The sequence below is a fragment of the Canis lupus genome, chromosome 10, assembly GCF_003254725.2.
Source record: "Canis lupus dingo isolate Sandy chromosome 10, ASM325472v2, whole genome shotgun sequence".
Classification (NCBI taxonomy): domain Eukaryota; kingdom Metazoa; phylum Chordata; class Mammalia; order Carnivora; family Canidae; genus Canis; species Canis lupus.
Window position 1 is genome coordinate 55,871,165 of NC_064252.1, and position 23,810 is coordinate 55,894,974.

At 34.7% G+C, this 23,810-nt stretch overlaps 1 protein-coding gene across 4 annotated transcripts in view; it reads right to left on the reverse strand.

The window, feature by feature from the left end:
- The window catches only part of PSME4 (proteasome activator subunit 4), a 105,030-nt gene that overhangs the window by 45,976 nt on the left and 35,244 nt on the right, over window positions 1-23,810 (reverse strand). For all 4 annotated transcript variants that reach the window (XR_007413609.1, XM_025467003.3, XM_049115504.1 and 1 more), the window contains 15 exons: window positions 22,061-22,124; window positions 21,467-21,541; window positions 20,177-20,299; window positions 17,740-17,832; window positions 16,923-17,188; window positions 13,925-14,111; window positions 13,064-13,153; window positions 12,255-12,319; window positions 11,847-11,997; window positions 10,292-10,390; window positions 10,018-10,087; window positions 9,479-9,546; window positions 7,991-8,206; window positions 7,151-7,308; window positions 5,636-5,731 (listed from right to left, as the gene is read on the reverse strand). Coding sequence is in view for 3 of the 4 variants with exons in the window: in XM_025467003.3 (XP_025322788.1) it covers window positions 5,636-5,731; window positions 7,151-7,308; window positions 7,991-8,206; window positions 9,479-9,546; window positions 10,018-10,087; window positions 10,292-10,390; window positions 11,847-11,997; window positions 12,255-12,319; window positions 13,064-13,153; window positions 13,925-14,111; window positions 16,923-17,188; window positions 17,740-17,832; window positions 20,177-20,299; window positions 21,467-21,541; window positions 22,061-22,124 (1,821 nt within the window). In the remaining variant the exon portion in view is untranslated. The remainder of the gene's footprint in view (window positions 1-5,635; window positions 5,732-7,150; window positions 7,309-7,990; window positions 8,207-9,478; window positions 9,547-10,017; window positions 10,088-10,291; window positions 10,391-11,846; window positions 11,998-12,254; window positions 12,320-13,063; window positions 13,154-13,924; window positions 14,112-16,922; window positions 17,189-17,739; window positions 17,833-20,176; window positions 20,300-21,466; window positions 21,542-22,060; window positions 22,125-23,810) is intronic.

The window sequence follows — 23,810 nt, forward strand, 5'->3', positions numbered from 1 at the left end:
CCACCAAAGAGAAAGACTGATCAAACAGTAACAAGCAAAAAGCATAAGACTTTTACCCCCACCCATTCATCCTTCCCTCCCTGTTAATACCACAGGAAAATTCTTGCCATGAATTATCATATGAGAGTTGATATCTTCTCGCTGCTGCTACAAATATCAGTAGTTATGTAAAGTAAGAATACTATTGTACCCTACCCAGTCTGTACCTAATTCCAATAATATTGAACCAAGCATGCATTTTAGTCAAGTCATAAAATTGTTCTTACACGACATAATAAAGCAACTGCTATAGTAAACTATTTTGAACTTTTAATACACACACACACACACACACAACCATAGCTATCAAAAAAAAGATTAATTGGGAATTTGAAATGTTTTGCTTGTATGCATTTCTGACTCTAGTAACAGCAAAATTAATAACACTAATTTTAATGACACTTAAAAACAAGCCTCATCTAAGAGCCCTGATGCTAATTTTTAAAATTCATGTCACTCTGAATTGCTTACCTACCAGAAAATCTGAAGAAATATTATTGCTGATTTACAAGTGTTTTAAAATATCTCAACCTAACTGGGATTTTGAAGTATTAAGAAGTACATTTAAATAAACTCAGCTTAGGCTTTCCTTTTGAAACCTGAATTAAAACAGATCTTTCATATCTCAAGTGTATAAAAGGCATCTGGTTAGACACGTATTTCAGCTTTATTTGTTCTTAGCTCTCACAAAATCCTTTTATGTTTATTTATCTAAGATTCAGTTTTAATAGTTCCTTTCTTCTCTAACAAATTAATTCAACTCTGGTTGGACTGACAAGTTCTACGTGAAATGTTTCTCAGCAAGTGTTAAATATGTATTTATACTATTTCCTCTGGTCTTCGGAAGAATAATTTTCTAAAAGAAATCTCTATCCATCACCCAAGTAAGACTTTAGCATTATATCTTTTTGTGGCCACACTAAGTATACGTGTGCTGCCCTGTACTTTGATACTTAAAACTGCTCAATGCTTTTAATTTTGCACATAATCTTAACTGAACATATTTAAAGTGCCATCAACAGTTACAGATGTGCATTCTGATTTAAAGCTATAGTAGAAATACATAGAATTTAAATCAAATACCATCACTGCCCCACCCCAAGTGAAATTCATTTTTCTCATACATTTTACAAATAGTAATAATTTGACCTCTGGAACTAAATAAAATTCTGACAATTCCTACACAATATATTTTTTTAAATATCACTTATACAATAATAATGTTAAATCACCTTCAAAGCACCAGACAGCACCTGGCCACCTAATTTATAACAAATTTTGTTCAATGTTTGTGCCACCAAAAAAAAAAAAAAAAAAAAAGACCTAGAAGTTTTCAACAGCTATGTTATTTGTACCACTAGATGGCAATCTTCTCCAGATTTGATTAGAGCAGAACTATGAAAATAATCACTGGTGGGAGAGAAAGGATGGTGAAAAGGGAAGAAATGACTAATAACATAAAAATAAAATATACAATGCAAATCCATTATGCAAACGAAGGCTAGGTGAACTGTCATGAAACAAGTGCAAACAATACCTCTCGTCTATAGGTGGAGAAATAATTCTTGTCTACTCTTCCCAATCATCCCCCCACCCCAAGAAAGCAAATATAAAAGGTATAAAACCAAGCCACTAATACTAACAGATTTTGTTTTCCATTCAAGGTTAAAAGTGTTTCACAAGAAACAATTGGCCTATTTCTGTGTTGTTATCCAATTCGATCCTAGGCATCAATAATAGCTATAAACACAAATGAAAAGCTAACTCTCTACCATGTGAACAAAAGGTTGCTAGGTTTAAAATTAACTCTGAGCATAAGAACTATTTCCATGTCTGACACACAAGCTTTTAAAAATCAATGAAAACAGTCAGAAGGTGAAATAAGGAGAAAACAGGGTTACTCACCGTGGAGTAGTAACTGTTTCCTTTTCTGTGTGCAGCTCCCCCAGCAGAGCTGGGTAGTTTCCTGGAGGTGCCAAGAGAGGTTAGCTAGCCCTGCCCCTCATCGCAGAACAACACATCCTTTCACATATTAATGAAATGGTCTCAAGTCTTAGACCTTAACTACGAAGTTTTCTTTGCCCGAGAAGTTAGTAAAAGCTGAGATCCTTAGAATGATTTAACTAAGAATGGCTTAACAGATCTATCAGAGGAAAGGGGGCACAAAGTCAAGAAGAAATATTGGAGATGAAAAATGATGACTCCTCTACCTTGAGTAACCCTGTTTGTATAGATGTTAGTTTTCTGCACCCTGTGATAGCTGTTAGACCTAGAAGATTATAAAGAGTGGACTGCAAAAGGAGAAATTAAGGACGATTTCAGGATTAAAGGCAAGTGTCCAAAATTCCTGTGTGACCCTGCAAAGACATAATCCAACTTCCACATCTATAAAGGTAGAACTAGGAGTATAAACTATACCACACATATTTCTATTCAATCATTGACTAAAGGTTCCAACAGCAAAATAGAGAGGTTCCATTTTAAAATTCATTCAGCAACCTTGGTATCTGACAAAACTGCCAAAAATTCAAATTGTACTAAAGAAATTTACACCTACTTACACTCAAGGGTCCCTGTTTTACCCATCCTTTGAAATGGTAAAATTTATAATATATACAACAAGATGCTTAGTAATCCTATATTGCCAAAGGCCAAAAAAAGTACAATGAAGATACCATTAGGTTTATTATGTACTTTATACTTAGGACAATCAACTCATCTAAGTTTTTATATTTTGTCAGTCTCTAATACAATGCACAGAAAATTGGGTTTTCACATTTAGTAGCCATTTACTTAAACAATGGGATTCTAAGACTATGCCATATATTCTCTTAGGAACTAAGTCAGATTTTCTTACAGGAAAACTCAGAACTGAACCAAGTTTCCAGTCTCATTATTCCAATTTTCCAGAAGACAAATACTACTAACATGTGCAAGGCAAACTTAATAATGAAAGATCTGACCAAAAAAATTAAGCAGCTAGAATGTTTTTACCTCACTGAGATTTATCTAAGAAAAATAGAAGACTAATTTTAAAGAAAACTAAGTAGCTATGTGCTTCCAAAACCTGTTCTAGTATTTCAGAAAATATATAATTTCCCACAATATCACAGCCAAATTATTATTAACAAGAGTGACTTCCTCAGGCACCTTTGGCATTACACTAACTAATGCACTTGTCACAATTCTGTTTCCTTTTCTCCCCCGCCCAGTATATTTTATTTCTTATGGAGACCTGCTTCTAATAACCTCCAAGAATTATGCTACAGATATTCTTTCTTCACACTAGGAGGTATGATTTATTATCACAGAACAATGACAACATCAATTGAAATTATTTGATTAGGTTTTTTTTGTTTTATTTAAGTAATCTCTACACCCACATGGGGCTCGAACTCACAACCCAAAGGATCAAGAGTTGCAGGTTCCTCTGATTAAGCCAGCCAAGTGCCTGTGATTAGTTTTACCAAATCAATTTACATTTAGAAATGTTTAACAATTATAAACCTATATTAGAATAAGCACTTCCAAAATTTAAAAAAGCTAACTTTATTTTATACTTTAGTGAGAACTAATTTGCTATTTGCACAAAATTGAAATCTTATATAAAGAAAATAAATGTAAAAGGTCATACACTGTCAAAATAAGTTAAAATTTCAGATGAAGGAGATACCAGTTAGAAATTGGCTTTAAAGGAAAGGATTCTGGTAAGAATTATTTAGAAGTCCAGGAAAGATTTTATAAACACCCTCTTTGGCAATTCAAAGGCAAAGGGCTGCTCATGAATCTTTGATTCTACTTTGTAAAATTGTCCCTGCCTAAATGTAACTAGTCAAAGAGTCCTAAAAATGTGTATTGTTCAATGATTAAGACAACTGAAGTTTTTGTTCTTATTCTATTTCATTATTATGTATTATTAAATATATCAGAAAATAGTTCATATTTATATTTAAGTTATTAAATTATATAAACACTATATATGTTTATATTGAATACAATTTTGTGTTACTTCATTGTATCTTATTATATTAAATTTTCACTCTGAAAGTGAAAATTCTGAAATGTAAAACTTTCAGTCTAAATTATCTTTCCTTCTCAAGTTTTCTGGGAAAAACCTCTATTAAGGAAACTCAGGATCAAATTTAAAGTTTATAATGTTTAGTAATACAGGCAAACAGTCTACTCATTTTTATTCCACAGAATTCATAAAGTGTTTATAACATGGTATTCTATTCCTTATTGAAAATGCATTTCATTATTTACAAACCTAACTGGTTTTATCATAACCAGATATACAGAACTTTGGTCTTGATGCACATTTATTTTAAAAGTGATAAAGACCTCACTTCAATTCACTATTAAAGTGCACATGGCATAAACATATTCATACTGAAATGAACTGCAACAGAAACCTCTCAGCCTCCTGAGTGGACCCTTCAGCGGTGCATCCTAAGGATCACTCAATACTAAAAATCCTCTAATCATATATACAAAAGATACATGCTTTTGCTCTTAAATTGTTATATTAAGTTACCGTATTTCTTACTGTCAATATGTTCAAGCAGAGCTAAATTTATTGATGTAAAGAGTCTGTTATGTACAAAATCGGTTTTTAGCATGCCATAAGAGTTCAATTCTTACCATTATTACACACTATTAAGATCATCAGGAAAATCAAAACCATTTCTATAAGTCTCTCAATTTTTTTAATGTTTAAAATCAATCTCTTAACAAAAACGAACTGTTGTAAAACTGCCCCTAAATCAAACTGTAATACTGATGAAAACCTAAAGTGCTTTCAAAGAACTCAGCAAATTCCTAGACAAACTTAAAACAGATTTCCTTACCTGAGATGACCCTACTTCTCCCTCTCAAATCTAACGAGCAATCTAAAGTTCAATGCCTAGAAACAGTTTTTAGAGTGAAATAAGTAGGAATCATGAGAAAGTATGACTCCAAACAATGATCATACAAAATATGGGAAAGACAAGCAAGTCACATTTTAAAACCACTCCTTGAAATTTCTAAGATTTTTGTTGCAAATCAACAAATAATTCTTCCCTTTGTGTTTTCTGAGGGGGCAGGGGTTACTTACTCGTTTTTCCGTGATTTTTCATGAACATGCTCAGCAATGAGATATTGACGTTGAGAGAAAATGATCTAAGGTGGTATATTGAAACTAGATCTGAAAATAGCATCCAACTAACTAAAAAATGAGCTAAGGTTACATATTGTTGATTTCATTTAAACTCATTTTTTTCAACTGTACTAACAATGGACTAAATCAAGGCATTCATTCAAAATAGTGACAGTCTGAAAGCACTTAAATTCATAAAGCAACTTAGTAGAATCTAAAAGCTCAAAATAACACTTGAAATTATCCTATCCTGGTACCATACGGAAATCTGATTAAAGCCTTCAAGTATATAGGCCTAAATTCTGTCTCAGGTATTTTTGGTCTAACAATGACAAAAAGGTTAAAGTGATACAGAAAAAACAACAATAACAAAACCAGTGACTCATTATGTGACTAAGACTTAATATATATGCCAAATGGCAAAACAGCAAAATATGTAAAGTAGTTATTTTTACTTACAAGTTAGTAACCGGCTCTCCTTTCAATGGAGGTAGGAGATTTCCTGAGCCAATCAAACAGTTGTGCACTATAGTCAGACTCTGTAGAACATCATCTCTGAAAAAAGATAAAAGGTATTTTGTATTTTAGAAGACTCCAAATCCCTGCCTAACAAAAGGTCTTGGAGAGTCTAGGGTGAAGTATAAGAACCTTAAATGGGGATATATAAAATTAAGGCCAAGGGACTCCTGGGTGGCTCAGTGTTTAAGCATCTGCCATTGGCTTAGGGTCTGATCCTGGAGTCCTGGGATCGAGTCCCTCATTGGGCTCCCTGCATGGAGCCTGCTCCTCCCTCTGCCTACATCTCTGCCTCTCTGTGTCTCTCATGAATAAATGAATAAAATCTTAAAAAAAAAAAAAAAAAAGGCCAAGAAGTGGCAAATGTCTTCACTTTACCCACTTAATAATACAACGTTATTAAACAGGCTCTAAATAACCAGAAATAATACCAACTGATTGCCCTTTGTGAATCAATTCTGAACGTAATCAATTATGTACCCAAACATTACTACCATTAACAAAAACAGAAAATAGTACTACAGAAGCTCTTCCAGCACCGTCCATCTTTTAAAAATGGACTAGCTAATACATTTACTCCAAAAAGTAGTTCAGACATCATCAATCATACTTCTTTCTTCCTCCAACACCATTCCTACTGAATTTGCTTATAAAATTTCCTGGTATTTCACACATAGTAATTTTCTTACTATTATTTTAGGAACTTCCAAAGATTCAAACTATAAAAGTTTAAGGATCTTAAATAACTATGTTTTGTTAAAGCCTCTTAGGAAAGAGAAAAATCTCAGAGATATTTCACTAGGTAACATAATGTCAATAACATGAATTACAAAAAAAAAAACAAAAAAAAAAAACAAAAAAAAAAACAAAACAAAAATAAAAACAAAAAAAAAACAGAAAAACAAAAAACCCACCCAAAATCTAATCTAAATCTAGAAAAACAAGCATTTCCTTTTTTTTTTTTTTTAAAGATTTTATTTATTTATTCATGAGAGACACACACAGAGAGAGAAAGACAGACACAGGCAGAGGGAGAAGCAGGCTCCAGGCAGGGAGTCTGATGTGGAACTCGATCCCGGGACTCCAGGATCACGCCCTGGGCCAAAGGCAGGCACTAAAACGCTGAGCAACCCAGGGATCCCAAAACAAGCATTTCCATACACTTCCCAAAAGATGCACAAGTGAAATTGCTTGCGAATCACAAAAACCAGACTAGAAAAAAAAATGAGCTTTTCTATTTAAAAGGTTTGAATATTAAAAAAAAAAAAAGGTTTAAATATTATGACAAAGTCTGTATTATAAATTGTATTAAATTGTTTTTTAATTATATGTATGGCAGACATAAAGACCCACTGAAAATGAATATATCAGATATGTCACAGAGAAAGGGAAAGGCACAATATATTTTTCTCAGTCTGCAACCATATTAATACTATGTGATTCTAAAAGAAAACTAACCTAGACATTTCAAGTTCTCCATCGCCACAGTGCTGGAGTTTGATGAGCTCAGGCTGAAGAAAAGAGTCCAATAGATAGAAGGCAAAAGCCACTTCTTCTGAAGAAGGAACATGCCACTGGATGCCTAGATTCCACAAGTCCCCTGGTTTACCCCAGTCCTAGAAAAGAACAGCATTTGTCCATCAAGTTGAGAAGTGGAAAACAGAATATACACACCTAACTTAAAAGGTCTTCCAGGAAGGAGTGCCCAGGTGGCTCAGTTGGTTGTGCTCTCTGAGGGCTGAAATCGAGGCCATGTCGGGTTTTCATGCTGGGCACGGAGCCAGCTTAAGATTGTCTCTATGTCCTCCCCACCCCTTCTCTCTCTCTCTCTCAAGAAAAAAAAGGTCTTCCAGGAAATATGTAAGTAACCCAAACCTCAGGTAGCAAATAAAGCAATATAAAAGGGCATAAAAACTTATTACCCCTTCGTTATCACTCCAGAAAAAGGTCTCCCTGAAGAGCTACTCAAATAGGAGTTTCCTCTAACAGTAAGAGTAAGCTTATATAAGGCTACTAAGTTCCCCCAAATAAAATTGCATGAAATTATATGGAATATACAAGTAATATATATAGCCTATCAACCCACTTCATACACAAACAGAAAAGAAAAAAACCTTAGGCTGCTTTAGCACTATGTTACACTTCCCAAGTTTAAAACATTCCAAGGATAATTTAATAATCTACTTTAAAAATAAAGAGGTGACACCTTCGTACACAACATGAAAAAAACCCACACTCTGGATCCTTAGAAAAATAACCCAGTATGTACTTGAATTCTTAATTATTGAAAATGCTTGCCTTGATAGGAAAGTATTCAGAAGGAGGCTTGTCAAAGCCACCTGGCACACTGCAGTACTCTGTAGGGTAGATAAGTGTAGTAGAACGAAGGAGGTGATGCAAAAGGTTACAAGACAGAGTGTAACCCTGCTTACAGGTTAGATGTAGGGTTCTTTGGAGAATCTTTACAAGCTGCTCCCTATAAAGAAGCAACTTCTTCCCATCCACTCGAGTAATCTAAAAGAGGAAGAAAAAGTAGAAGATATTTTGGAAAAAAGATTAAGAATCAATAATTAATGCAATGGACAATGTTTAGCTACTGAAGTAGCCTAAAATAATGAGAGTGTTTCTTAAAATGACTTTCATTTTAGATTTGTCATTTTAAGTATATCCTTACAATTTTTTTTTTAAAAGATCAAAGTGCATTCTCTGAATTCAGGCTCTCCTATGCCATAGCACTGTCCTTTTCAAAGAGTCTATCTCTTCAAAGAGACAAAACTGAATTGGGGTGCTCTGCTGGTGACTTAACCCATAAAGGAAAATCAAGTTTGACTGATAGCCAAATTTAGAATGGAGAGACAGAGGAAAAAAAAAGAACTGCCAAATCTGATAAAATTTTCAATTAATGAATTATGAATATCAGAATTATTATAAAAAGTATAGCACTGCAAATGAAGCTATCAACAATTACCACACTCGATAACAAGAAAATGCCATTATGTGACTTTTTGTAGCGATATCAAGAAATTTCTAAAACTTAAGAACGTTTTAGTCTGAAGGCATCTGGCTGGCTCAGTCAGTAGAGTGTGCAACTCTTCATCTTGGGGTCATAAGTTCACGCCCCACACAGGTATAGAGATCACTTAAATCAATCAATCAATCAATCAATCAATCTCTGGGGCACTGCGTGGCTCAGTCAGTTAAACGTCTGCTTGATCTCAGCTCAGGTCCTGATCTCAGGGTGGTGAGCTCAAGCCCTGCACTAGGCATGGAACCTACTTAAAAACAGCAACAACAAAACACACACGAGGCACTTAGGTGGCACAGTTAAACATCCACCTTTAGCTCAGGTCATGATCCCCTAGTCCTCAGATTGGCAGCACTGGGCTCCCTACTTCTCCCTCTCCCCTCTGTAGCTACCCATTTGTGCTCTCTCTCAAATAAATAATAAACAAAAATCTTCAAAAAAACAAACTAGACTTTTCATATTTTTAAAAATCAATTTAGGGGATCCCTGAGTGGCTCAGCGGTGTAGTGCCTGCCTTCGGCCCAGGGCGTGATCTTGGAGCCCCGGGATCGTGTCCCGCACTGGGCTCCCTGCATGGAGTCTGCTTCTCCCTCTGCCTGTGTTTCTGCCTCTCTCTCCCTCTCTGTGTCTCATGAATAAATAAATAATATCTTTAAAAAAAATAAATAAAAGTCAATTTAGAAAAAAAAGAAGGTAAATAAATTTTAAAACCAAGTCAACATTTCACAGTAATATTTCTTTATTACAAAAATTTACAATACCTCAGACAAAAGTTGAAGATTCCACAGCAACTCTTTATCTAGCTCTTCTTCATTTAATACATCATCATCTAAAAATGGCAAAATAGTATCAGGGAAAAGAACTATGCATCCAACTAAATGAATGATTTTTTAGTATCCGTCTTTAGTATATATATCTCTTATAGGCTGAGAAAAGTCTCTTTTTGAGAGACTTTTCATTTCTTTTTCATGAAGCTAAACTTGCTCCAGAGGAAGTGAAAACTCAATTTTCAAGAAAATAAGCACATCCAATCAGGACACTTGCTCCTTCACATCTCAAAAATTGATTAATACTCTTTATGACAAATGCTCCATGGTTCTTGCATATATGAAAATAGTAATTTAACAAAGTAAAATTTCTAAGTTGTCACCTGGATGATACCGTAATTCAAGCAATCTCTGCCCAAACTACAAAATTAAAATACTGCAAAGCTTATAGAATCTATTTATCAACAGAGTTGTAGTAACAAAAAACATTTTTTTACCTAAAATTATACGTAAAGAATAATTTTATGACTTACTCATTGTAAGCTGAGTTATAACACTGCAGCAGTGAGGAACGAATAACTTCAAAGACTCCTCTGGGCAGCACTGAAAACATATTTGTATCAGTAAGTCTTTTGGAAGGCCATGAATATTCAATAGTCACAAAGCATATTTTTCACAGGCAAGTAAGGGTTACTACTGAAAGAACAATGTATTTTAAGTACATAACAAGCATGTCTAAAATAATTAACCATATAAATCTGTTGGTTACTGCTTCATTAATTCATCAGTTCAAAAAACCAAACTCACCTTTACAGCAGCACGGCACATGTCTGCCACCATGCGGCCTGCTACTCTTGTTTCAAATATATGTGAAATAGAAAAATTAAAAACCTTCTGAAGGGCCACCTGTTAAGATATGTAAGAAATGTAAATGCCTTATCAGTATTTTTAAGAACCTTAAACACCTTCTGAAACACAGAAGAAAATGAGACTCAAACTATAAAAACAAGTAAGAAATCCTTAACCATCTAAATTTTATAAAGATTTGCTTATTACTGGCTACATCAAGATCTATGAATAATCTTTACACAAGACCTAATGTGAACAAAGCGTTTTAGGCACAAGATTTTATTTGCTACAGAAACATTAAACACAAAACTGCAGCTGCTAGAAGCAAATGCAAATTATTGGATTAACTTGTTGGTTAATCCAATATAACAAAGAGGAAGTTTTTGGATTACCTGATGTTTAGACTTTGTCATTCTGACAACTACAAACTATAAACATTTACCTCTACTCTAAAAGACCTGAAGCAGTCTAATTTTACAATCATGTCACAGAATTTCAACTTAATTGCTAAATGAAAGAATGAGCTCTAGACTTTTATAATTTTTAGGATCAATTAATCCATAGCTCCTTTCAAAAGATTTTGGCTAAAGAAGATTATTTACGTTCATTTCTTTATACTAACATAATCTCAGAAAATATTTCATGCAGCTGTAAAGGAATTTAGCTTTTAATCAGGATAAACATACTGAATAGTCATAATCTCAGATGAAGGGAGAAGAAACAGAAATGGAAGTAAAGTCTGGTCTTAAGACTACACTGTATGTAAGAGACATCTACCAATAAAGTTGCTAGTGAGCACTGAATTAGCAAATACAGAATCACTCTTCCTAGGGGAAATACAGGATTAAGTTATTACAAGTCTCTGCTTACATTATCTTGAACTGATTAAATTATATGAATTTGTTTTTTATGTATTTAATATATATTGCTAATTCAGTAACACTGAACTCAGCCAAGAGCACTATAACTCATGCCTGAACAAAGATTATCTACAATGTGTTATTTTCTGGGAGGCACATCACAGTGCTCTTATACTTAGAACACTAAACAGTACTGTGGCACTACTCTTGTGGGCCATTTTCAACAGCAAAATCTCAACAAAAAGCATACAATGTGGAAAACCTGGCAGTAAATAAGACACAAGAGTGTGTTTTCTTTAGAGCTGAAACAAGGCAGAGTGTGTTACCTTCTTATTCAACCTCAGTTGGAAACATGCACAACTCACATTTTTTGCCACATTTACACATCTTCACAAGAGCACTGCGAATACTGATTTGGGGATCACAAATAAATTTTAGCAAGCAGATGGATTTGCAAATATGAAATTTGCGAGTATAATGAAAATCAATTCACATTTTAACCACTGAGCCATCCAGGGATCCCTCAATTCACATTTTAGTATGAAACAAAGGGTAAATGGCATAATACCTAGTGTAACTTAAAGTTCAATTTTTAAAACAATAAAAAAACTTACAAGACAGGAATTTAATTTTTGCAGCAATGGGACTCTTACCATAAATATTTCTTTGGAACATTGTGTGAGGATTGTACTAAACGTAGAAGACAGACCTAATTCAACCAAACTCTCCAAGTGAGTCATTTTCTCAGTTTCCGTCTCTTCTCTTGTTTGCTCCAATGTGCTACTTTCTATAAGTCCAAAACATCTAAATAATCCAAAAAAAAGTGTAAGTTTAGCAACTACAAACTAGCTTAATGTTTTCGATGATGATTACGTAAGTCTCCATTGTCATGCCTATTCAAATGGTAACTATTCAATTTGTGCATGGCTCACTATCAGTTGTCCTCTTGAAACTTCAGATGTTTGGTCCCAGACAGTGGTTATGGACAGGTTGCAAGCAGAGATAACAGACAGTCATCTCTTTGATGTCTAATAAAGGGCGGGTCTGGGGAACATACTCACCTATCCATAAATTGTAAGACGAAATCCTCAAATTCAGCTGTGGCTGAACAAAGTTCTCGTTCTACCTGTGATATTTCAATGAGGAGAAAAATTTAAAATAGCCTTTGAATTTTTCTTGGAACTACTAAAACTCAATTATGGCCCACAAAATAGCTTTTATGCTACATTAATATACTGACAATAGTGAGAAATAGTACCATGGCTGCTTATCATTTTGGGGTAACTCAATCTACTACTTTCTGGAACCAAAATAAGAAGTAATTAACATATTTTATAAGGGCCCAAAACAGAAGTCAAACAGTCATCTTTATCATCAACTAGTTTTCAAGCTTCTGGTAATATGTACACAGGATTCTTTCCTACTACTGTGAACATCCAAATGTCAAGCAGAAACATGCTTCCAATAAAGAACACAGTTCTAAAAGAAGCAGTCAATAATGAAGAAAATGTCTGTTTATCAGATGTCAATCCCCTCAGCAAATTCTCCTAAGCTAAAAAAAACAAACCAACCAAACAAAAAAAAAACCCCAACACAATCTCTGCTTATCAAAAAATTAAAAGTGACAAAAAATGGAAATACATCTCTAGCTATCAGTTGTTTACAAAAATAACCTATTTTTGACCTATGCCCTTTGGTGGGTATCTCCTAGACTATCTTACCAAAGACCTGGTCCTCCATATAGATCATTTTAGTCACAAATAGTAATTTTAAACTACTAGTATTTAAACTGTCAAATATGACTATGAATTGACAGTAAGAGTTATAACCCAGTTAATCAATTAGCTTTAAAAGCAGAAAGCATTCTTACTTCTGTGAGGTCATTTCTTTCTTGTAGTACAGATGAACAATCTACTAAAGGCACCAGAGTGGAAAATGTTGCTATAAACTGGAATGTGATCTGTGGGAAGACGTAAAAAATTAACATTAATTATGTAATTATAGTTCAAAAATACAAGTATACCAAGAGGTACAATAAAATACCCAATTAAATTATCTTGAGGGAAATCCTACAATAATTTTTCTGGAAATTTTTCACTTAGAACTGAACATTTTAAGGCTCCTCACAGTTGAGTAGCTGTTACTTTAGTAATGAAGTTATACTAAATATTTATTTTCATAGTCATTTATTAGGTTTAAGCACAATGTTCTCCAACCTTTTGTCAATGAAAAGTTACTTTGCCCCCCACCTAAAAATGCAACTTTACCTGAGGATAAATAGAAAATGCTGAAGCAAAAGTTAGAGATTGGGAAAAGTGGGAGGGTGAGCAACGTTTTAAGGAGACGTGTATAAAACGGGACCTGACATTTTGCAACTAGCAGCTTTTATCATGCTCCCTGTCACCAGTGTAGACGGAGGAAAGTCCAAATGATCATATACTAAGATTTTCAATGTCTCTGCTCAAGGAAAATAGTAAATATACAATGAGCCTTAAAAATATCTTATGACTACTCAATGTATGCAGATTATGGCATATTACTTATAAAGGATGACATATGGATCAACTAGCCATCCGCAGATCTAAACTTGGGCATCTACAGATATAACCCTTTTACCATTAACAAGTTTTACACTGACCTATGTTCTAAAGAATATTTGAACAAAACTTAAAAAGATGTCTATTCACACAATTAGAACTCAGACACAAAACAGAATAATAAATATGCTTACCATGCATTTACTAAAGTCATTTGGATCCACCCCAGGCAATGCTCTCATCAACAGAGGTAGCATGTGTGTTGGACCTTCAGGAAACCATTTGCCCCCTGATACCAAACTGCGGGCTACTCCAATTACACAACTTAAAGTAGCTGTGAGCTGGTGAGGTTCTGTTAAAGTCTCTAGTGCAGGATACGTTCTACAGTTTGAAAACAGAATTAAAAAAAAAAAAAAAAAGCTTAATCACAGGTAAACATGCACAATACATTAAATCTATCAAACTCATAAACTGCATGTTGGCCATATGGCTGGTAGCTAGTAGAATATTTTGAGTAAATATCTGCTCTCAAATTTAACAGAATCACACACATAAAGGATAGGTACATGTTTCCCCAACCTCCTGCCACCTCACCACCTTTCTCTACACAAATTCCACAGTGAAAAAGAACATAAGCTGGCAGATTTTGCATTAATTTCAGCCTTCTGAATGCACTTCGACATTCCAATAGGACTGAATCTAATCTAATAATCAGTGATTATTAGAATTTAGGAACAAGTCAAAACTACCCTATTCATCCTTTTATTGAAAAAACAATCTTCACTAAAATGATGAGATTTCTCCCATTTTATACCTTTAATAAGACGGGTATATTAAATTGGAAATCAGCTCTAGAAACATATGAGGAGATTCCTGAAATTAGAGTGAATAAACGAGGGAGAATAATACAAATACAATCTTTGATCAACAAGTAAAATACAAGCCAAGAACATTCACTCTTTGATACAGTGATATGTTTTCCAAGAATCGATCCTGTTGCACATGGGGTGGGTAGGGGAATCTAAAATGCAGTAATTTTACATTTCGTTTATGCAGAAAAAGTAAATAAGGGAAATTTCATTATAAGTAGAAAAAAAAGCAATTATAATCAGAGTAAAAAAATAACCAAGCCTATGCTTTAGAAGATGAAGAAAGCAACCCAGCTCTTTAACACAGGCTGTCCTTAGGAGATATAAAAGTCAGTACCTAAAATTTATTTTCTACCTTTTTACTTTTTAAAGGACTTTTGCTTTTGAGAGTGAGCGAGTGCAAGTAAGTGTGAGTGCACGCACATGTGCAGGCACAGCAGAGGGGGAGGGAGGGAGAAGGAGAGAGAAGGGGGTGGGGGGAGAGAGAGAAAGAATTTTTAAAAAAAAGATTTTATTTATTTATTCATGAGAGATACCAAGAAAGGCAGAGACATAGGCAGAGGAAGCCTGACATGGGACTTGATACCAGGACCCGAGGATCACAACCTGAGACACTTAACCACTGAGCCACCTAGGTACTCAGAGAGAGAGAGACAGAGACAGAAAGAGAGAGAGAGAGAGAGAGAGAGAGAGAAAATATCCTAAGCAGGCTCCCCAACCAAGCTCGAAGCCCAAGGCAGGGCTTGATCTCATGATCCTGAGATCATGATATGAGTTGGACTTTTAACAAACTGAGCCAACCTGGCACCATAAAGGACTTTTGCCTTCATAAAAGAAAAACCTTTAAGAATATTTCTCTGTCCAAGCATATATCACTCAATATGTTATTAATCTGTCCAAAAATTGAAAATTTAAAAAAATGAATAATTTTACTTGTATTTATTTTTTGAATTTTATTTTATTTAAATTCAATTAGTTAACATATAATGTATTATTAGTTTCAGAGGTAGAGTTCAGCAATTCATCATTTACTTGTATTTGTAAGCTTTATTCCTTCTACTAAAATATGTATCTCTCTATTCGTAATTCAGCAGCTGGCAAACATAAAATAAGGCAAAAGAAAGGGAAAGCCAGGAAATAACCCAAACACTACAATCTTGGAAATTTTAACTATGCAAGTAGCTGAAGTCCCTCCATAGAGGCAAGTCTCTCCTAACAAGAAACATCAAGGGAACTGCCACTGAACTGTGAGCTGCTGCTACCACATGGAAGCCAAAGAGCAAAGGATACTGGGGGAACGTTGAGACAGTAGCAACAGCCTAATTTTCCCATCCCATTTCCTACTTAAGTTGTATGTGCTAGCAGAGTTTGGCAACTCAAATTTATAAATAATGGAGCCCCACTTTGGTCAAGATCTTTAACACAATATCCGACTCCAAGCAAATGTGCCCAATTCTCCTATTTCAATTTTAAGTCAGAAAACAGGCTGTCACTTGCTTCCTGTCACTAAGGATCTTGGACTCTTAGTTACGGAGCTCAAACTGTTAGACTCTTCTGGGCCTGAAAAACTAATATTCTTCCATTTTTGAGGAAGACATTAAAAGAGAAATCATAAAGCTCAAGTCCAGGCAGCAGAGGAATTAAAAGAAAGCTTAAGTAATATTATATAAGCACAGAAGGCCTATACTGTGACAGTAATTAGGCAAAGGGAAAACTATTTTTATTATTTTAACATATGAAACAAAATGAATGCAAAAAAATCCACACTGTGGATTAATAATACACATAAAATTATACAGTATATGAAAATAATCAAGACAGTCAAATTTTTTTTCTGTATCATTGATTGATTCAAAGAAATAAAAGAAATCCAAAAACACTTTCCAGTACTTAGTGACACACACTGATGTAAAATAAGCCAGGGCTTATATAATTAGTTTATTAATTTTTTTTAAAGATCTTATTTTTAAGTAATCTTTACACTCAACAAGGGGCTCAAACTCACAACCCCGAGATCAAGAGTCACATTCTTCACCAACTGAGCCTGTTAGTCACCCCTTAATTTATGAGCAAAAATGTGCCTAATACAAAAATACTTTATCCATTCCGCATCGATTTTTTTTCTCTAGTAAACCTTTATCAAGTTACCAATCATTAGGTTAAAATGTTTTGCTTCCCCTAAAGGAACAGGAATAAGCACTGAGAAAGCAAAACAAAAGCCACAAAGGAAAGCCAAGCAGAAAAGAAGAATAGAGGGAAGACATAACCAGAACAGCTGTAGCCACAGCTGAGGCTTCAACCAAACATGTAAAGCTACACTTACCTTTCAAGTACAGGGGGTATTACTAACTCAGGTCTCATGAGTGCAAGATTCTGCAGAGCCTGGGCCGCTTCTAAACTACCAGTTTTGCTAAACATAGCCAAGAGGACAGGTTGAATAATGCATCGTACAAAGTCTGTAACATCTTGATCAGTAAGCTTATGGCTATCAGGCACAGGAGTTAACCAAGAAGGCTTCTTGTATCTTTCACGATGTAATCTTCTAACAACACTGTTTGGCAACCGCTGAAGTAGTTTCATTAACTTGTTCTGGGGATACAGAAGCAGAAAGTCCAAGGTAGGTTCTATTTCCCATACAGATATTTATGGTTCTTTTCTACCCTCCAGATAAAGATTCTTAAAATAGCAGCTCTTACAATCTATTACAAAGACCTGCATGGCATAACTAGATAGAATAAAATGCTATTATCAATTAATTATTGATGATAAAAATGTGTTTCAAATGTCAATTTTAATTTTTCACACTAGATGAATCTTCTATTACATGAGAAACCATTTTAACCAGGCATTATGGGAAAAAGACCCAAAACAAACAAAACCCACAACTGACATTCCTGTTGCCAGAATGTGACATTTTGTCATCAGTTACTAGACCAGTATTATCTTCATTTATGTTTACGTTCTATGAACATGGTAACTTAATTTGATCTTTTTTTTTTATCTTAATCACCTATATATAGCCAACATTTATATGAAAGACAGAAAATGTATTACAGGTTTTACACAATAGAGCAATGTAAACTGTGTGACCATATCTTTAAAAAATTCCAAACCCTACAATGAAAAATGAACACACTCACCAGCCAGCGCCCATTATTTGAGGGATGATAAAAAGACGTGATGCTGTTAAATAAACCAGCCAAGTGTTTTTGCACTAGCTTACTTGGTCCACCCTATTCAAATAAAAGAACAAAAATATTAGTAACCACAATACACTGGAAAAATGAAAGGACTGACAGGGCCAAGCTTATATATACCTTTCTAACATAGTACACATCCATTTTGCTGACAAAAACCAATTCTACCTCTATGTAAGAGTCAAAAACAATTCCCCAGTGAACTTCCTACAATCTTCTATGCAAAACACTCTACTAAAAATATGGGCAACTTACTGAAACCAAATTAGATCACTGAAAGATCTTTTTCAATTTTGGGTATCAGCATTATTTTACTCTTCTGCAGTGAAATAACTTTTGTCACTAAGACTTCTCTTAAAAAAAACAAGAGTGGTAACACCAGGCATAAAAAGCATTCCTTAAAGGATTCAAGAAGTCAATTTCTTTTTTTTTTTTTAAGATTTATTTATTTATTCATGAGAGACACAGAAAGAGGCAGAGACATAGGAAGAGGGAAGAGAAGCAGGCTCCTTGCAAAAAGCCCAAAGCAGGACTTGATCTCGGGATTCCAGGATCACGCCCTGAGCCAAAGGCAGACGCTAAACTGCTGAGCCACCCAGGCATCCCCAAGAAGTCAATTTCTTATTGCAGGAAATGAATGAATGCATTTACACAAATGCATTCAAATATTCTATTATTCCTAAATGTTTCAAATGAGTAAATCTGTTATATTTGACCACATCCACATTTTGATTCAAAAGAAAAATATTTTTTTCTTAATCTATTACCAAAACAAATACACCAAACAACAATATGGGGGAAAAAAATGAGGAAAAAAGTCAGCATGCATCTTACCAAGTTTGACAGCCCTAGAAATAAAGAACTACAATTTGGTTTTAATTTATTTTTTAAAGTTTTATTTATTTATTTAAGAGACCGAGAAAAGTGAGAACACATGCAGGGAGCCTGATGCAGGGTTCAGTCTCAGGACCCTGAGATCATGACCTGAGTCAAAGGAAGACATTTAAGTGACTAAGCCACTCAGGTGCGCCTCTAATTTGGTTTTAAGACCTTCTCTCTCTCTCTTTCTCGCTCTCTCTCTTTTAAAGATTTTATTTATTTATTCATGGGAGACACAGAGAGAGGGAGGCAGAGACACAGGCAGAGGGAGAAACAGGCTCCATGCAGGGAACCTGACATGGGACTTGGTCTTGGGACTCCAGGATCATGCCCTGGGCCAAAGGCAGGTGCTAAACCACTGAGCCACACCCAAGGATCCCCACCTTCCCTCTCTCAAGATGATCTTTCAAAAAGGGCATAGACCTAAGGTAGACTGTTGAGTTACATTAGGAACATTTCTTCCTGCTGAAAGGAAATCCATGTACACGTTCCCAAATGATAATAGGTCAACTACTAAAAAGATCATCATAATTCCATTGCAAAAAAACCCAACAAAAATATTAATAGTGTAACATAATAATTAGCATTTTTGATTTATTATACTCAACATTCATATTTAATACAAAACTGTCAATGGGAAAAACTGAGAATAGCAACATTAAATAAAGTTGATAGTCATCACGATATAATCCTATGGCATTTCAACTCACTGCTGATGTAAGATAGTAAACATCTAAATGTTTTTGCTCTTATGGAGTATTAGAAAGAAAATGTGATTTTTCCATATTTAATAATGAAATAGCAAAAATGGGGAGAATGAATTTTTTTTAAATCTAAAAATAAAATTTAATAGCCAAACTTCTCACAACACCTCCTGCCTTTTCCACAGAAACGACCAACCAAACAACATAATCTGTGAATATATCAAATACAGAATAATTTTAAAGAGAGAGCAGTAGAAGCAATATAAATGATAATCCAGAAAATTAGAGTATAAAATTATTCTAATATTCCTATTTGCAAGATGACACTGAAATCCAAGCATGTGGATATATTTTTCCTTTCCTTCAACGATGTCAGTAAAGTAATCCTCCATATTCTCCCTTTACCAAGATAATTTCCTTTGTTTAGTAAGCTCTGTGTCAGTGTAATCTTCGACACTGAATGCATTCGTACCGAGCATATGTAAAATCCTGAGTACTAATCACAGATTTATCATTTTCAATTTGACCTTACATTTTTGAGTCTGGTTCTTGATCTGTAGGGCTGTCAGACATTCTAAATCTCTTTAATCTTTGACTCCATTATTAAGAATCACTGGCTAGAGAGATTTACAAATGGTGCATTTTTCTACATTCTGGGTCTGGTTAACATTAGCATACAACATCAGAAAATATCCAAGAATCCAATGACCAACTAAGACAGTAACATGGCCATTATGTGATTATGCAGAATTTTTGTACGGTTAATACAAAATTAGATGAACTAATGTGTTACAAACCATCATAGCGGTGATCCATATCACAGCATGTCCTATATCATAAGCATTTGTTAAAAATCTTGGGACTAACACTTGACTGCTTCCCACTGGGAGGTTCAAGCTTCTCAGAATTCTTGTAAATATCTTTAAAAGAAAAAAGAAATAAAGAGTAAATATTTATATGTATCAGGTAACTCCTTAAATAACTGAAGTGTTATATTTTACTTCATTCTTTAAAAGTTTATTGAAATAATATCTACACTCAACATGAGGCTTGAACTCAGGACTCCGATATCAAGAGCTGCATGCTCTGATGACTAAGCCAGCCAGGAGCCCCTATTTACTTTCTTTTAAATGACACTGAGGTCACAGGGCTGTGGATAAGAAGCAGCTGTATCCATGTACCCATAAATAATCAAATGAGATATAGTTACACATAAAAACACAAAATATAGACAAGTACAGTTAAACATGAAGTATTTTGGCTCCTTTCCATCTCTCTACATATAAAATTATTTTTCTTATGCTTTCATTCCATGTCAAGAATGTACAAAATGCAAATACCTAGAATCCTTTTCAAAATTCTAACATTTATTTGATTTTTTCCCTAGGAATTTGCATTTTAATCTGTCATTTAATAATTGCATTTTAATACAATTAAATTTATATTTAAAATCTGTCATTAGTAATAGGGAGCCCAACAGTGGGAGAAAATCACTTTTCCTCCTATACTGGAGACTATAAGCAAAGGTAAATAGAATATTCATCTGCTGCTCCCCAGCCCTGCTCTATTGTCACTGTGCATCAGAATCACTGGATGCCTCATGCCAGCCCTCCTCAACCTACTGGAGGTGAAACAATATGGAAGATATTAAGTGATGTTAAGTGTTGTTAAAGAACACTGTACCCAGAGACACTCATAGCTGTATTTACTCTAGGAAATATGATCTAAAAAGTGAAGAACACTCTAGAATAGCAATCAAAAACAATACACAAAATTTGTCAGGAGGTATGAATGTAAGACACCCTGAATAATATACTTAGTACTTCCTAAATTACTCACTTTGAAACTTCTATTTCATGTCCTACACAGGCAAGATAAAAATCACACATTTATGATACCTTGGTATAATCAAAAACTACAATTAGTTTTTGAAAATAAATGATCTACCCTGGTAAATTTCATCTTTTTACTAGTGGTCAACAAATATTTTATGCATCAACATACAAAACACACTTCTTAAAGACACAAAAAGTGCTATGAATGCTACTGTATGTTGTATATGTTGTATGTTCAAAGTTCTTAATTACCTTTGGTACATATGGATCCCAATCTATGTACCCTATATTATCGGTAGCCAATCGAGCAAAGAGATTTACTAGTTGCTGAAAGTAAACAAAAAAGAAAGTTAAGGAAATACACCTGTTGTTATTAAGTGTCACAGTCACATCTATTTATTGTTCCCAGCTGTTATCATTAGCACAGCTTAATATACGGTTTATGACTCATTTTTTAATAATCTCCAAATTTAAGTTCTAATTATTGTCACCCATTTAAAATCAACTGCAGATGAAATGATTATTAAAAGGGAAATGACAAAGCATCATCCACAATGCAAATAGAAGGAGAAATTTTAATCTAATAAGCATACAGAAAACATCCACTATGTGTATAGCAACATGCTAGTGAAGGTAGTACAAAAGGAAACAACAGCCTTACATTTCATGCATTTTATAATACATGTATATGCTTCTAGATATTGATAAAACCAAAAGAAGTATCTATTTCGGTTAGAAACAGCAAACAGAAAAAAAAATTACAATATTGTTAATAGTCAATTCTAAGGAACTGATAATATTTATCAAATGACCTGATAGCAAAGGAGGAAAAAATAGAATACTCACCCCCTCCCACTGTGGGAGATTTTGCACTGAAACCCAAAGGCCAATTAATTCATCAAACCAAAGTCTGAAGAAGAAAAATGTTATGAATAGCAAGTGATTTATAGAAAATGGTTCAAAGCCAGGTATCCTTTGAATTTTCTAATCTATTATTCTTACTGATAACTACACACCCTAGAAAAAATAATACTGAATGTTATAAATTTAATGGAACTAATAACTACTGTTGTCTGAATATTCCTCTTGCGATATATTTATGCCAAGAGAGTCATCTCCTCAAACCTCTACTTCATTGGTACGGGTGCCGGGGTCACTCAGTTGGTTAAGCACCTGACTCTTACTCTTAGTTTATGTGCAGGTCATGATCTTAGTTAGGGTCCTGGGATGGAGGCATCAGGCTCATGTTCTGTGGGGAGATCACTTGAGGATTCTCTGCCCCTTCCCTGGCTCGTGCTTGCAAGCACACTCAAATAAAAAAAAAATTTTTTGTATCATTAAAAAAACAAACAAAAAAACACCTTGGGGCACCAGGGTGACTCAGTGGTTGGCTCTGTCTTTGGCTCAGGTCGTGATCCTAGGGTCCTGGGATTTAGCCCTGCCTGCATCAGGCTCCCTGCAGGGAGACTGCTTATCCCTCTGCCGATGTCTCTGCCTCTCTCTGTCTCTAATGAATAAATAAAATCTTAAAAAAAAACCCAAAACACATCTACTTCATTATTAAATAATTATTATCCACCCCCATCTGATACTGTTGACAAGTGTCTCCTTCTCCCTTTCTCCTCTCATATTTTCCTATTACTACCTGTTCTTGCAATTCTCCCTTATATTCTTTCCTTAAGCCAATTAGTTTTTTCTTTTTTTAAGATTTTATTTATGGCAGCCCAGGTGGCTCAGCGGTTTAGCGCCGCCTTCAGCCCAGGGCCTGATCCTGGAGACCCAGGATCAATTCCCACGTCAGGCTCCCTGCATGGAGCCTGCTTCTCCCTCTGCCTGTGTCTCTGCCTCTCTCTCTGTGTCTCTCATGAACAAATAAATAAAATCTTTTTGTTTTTTTAAGATTTTATTTATTTGTTCATGAGAGACACAGAGAGAGAGGCAGAGACACAGGCAGAGGGAGAAGCAAACTCCATGCAGGGAGCCCTATGTGGGACTCGATCCCAGATCCTGGAATCATGCCCTGAGCCAAAGGCAGAAGCTCAACCACGGAGCCACCCAGGCTTCCCAAGCCAATTAGTAATTATACCATTAATTAGCACCAAAATAATGTTCGACAAAAGAAATTAGCTATAAACTATTAGGTACAATTAAATTATCATGGGGGAAATAATCTCAGATTAAACAGAAGAGAATTATAAGGGCAAGAAAATGTTGGAATATTATTCAGCAATCTTTATAAATGTCAAAGAAAATAAAAAGTTTTTAGAATTTCTGAATCATAGGGGCGCCTGGGTGGCTCAGTCAGTTAACCATTTGCCTTTGGCTCAGGTCATGATCTCAGGGTCCTGGGACTGAGCCCTGCATCAGGCTCCCTACTCAGTGGGGAGCCTGCTTTCTCCTTCTACCCCTCCCCCTGTTCATGCTCTCTCTCTTTCAAATAAATAAAAACACCATAAAAAAATTTCTGAATTATAACTAAAATTTCACAAATATATAGCTATGTACAAAATTTCTGATTTAAAACCTCACTACAGAAAATATGGGGGGTCTGGGGAATAAGCATGAACCCACAACAGAGTAATAATAATACCTATTT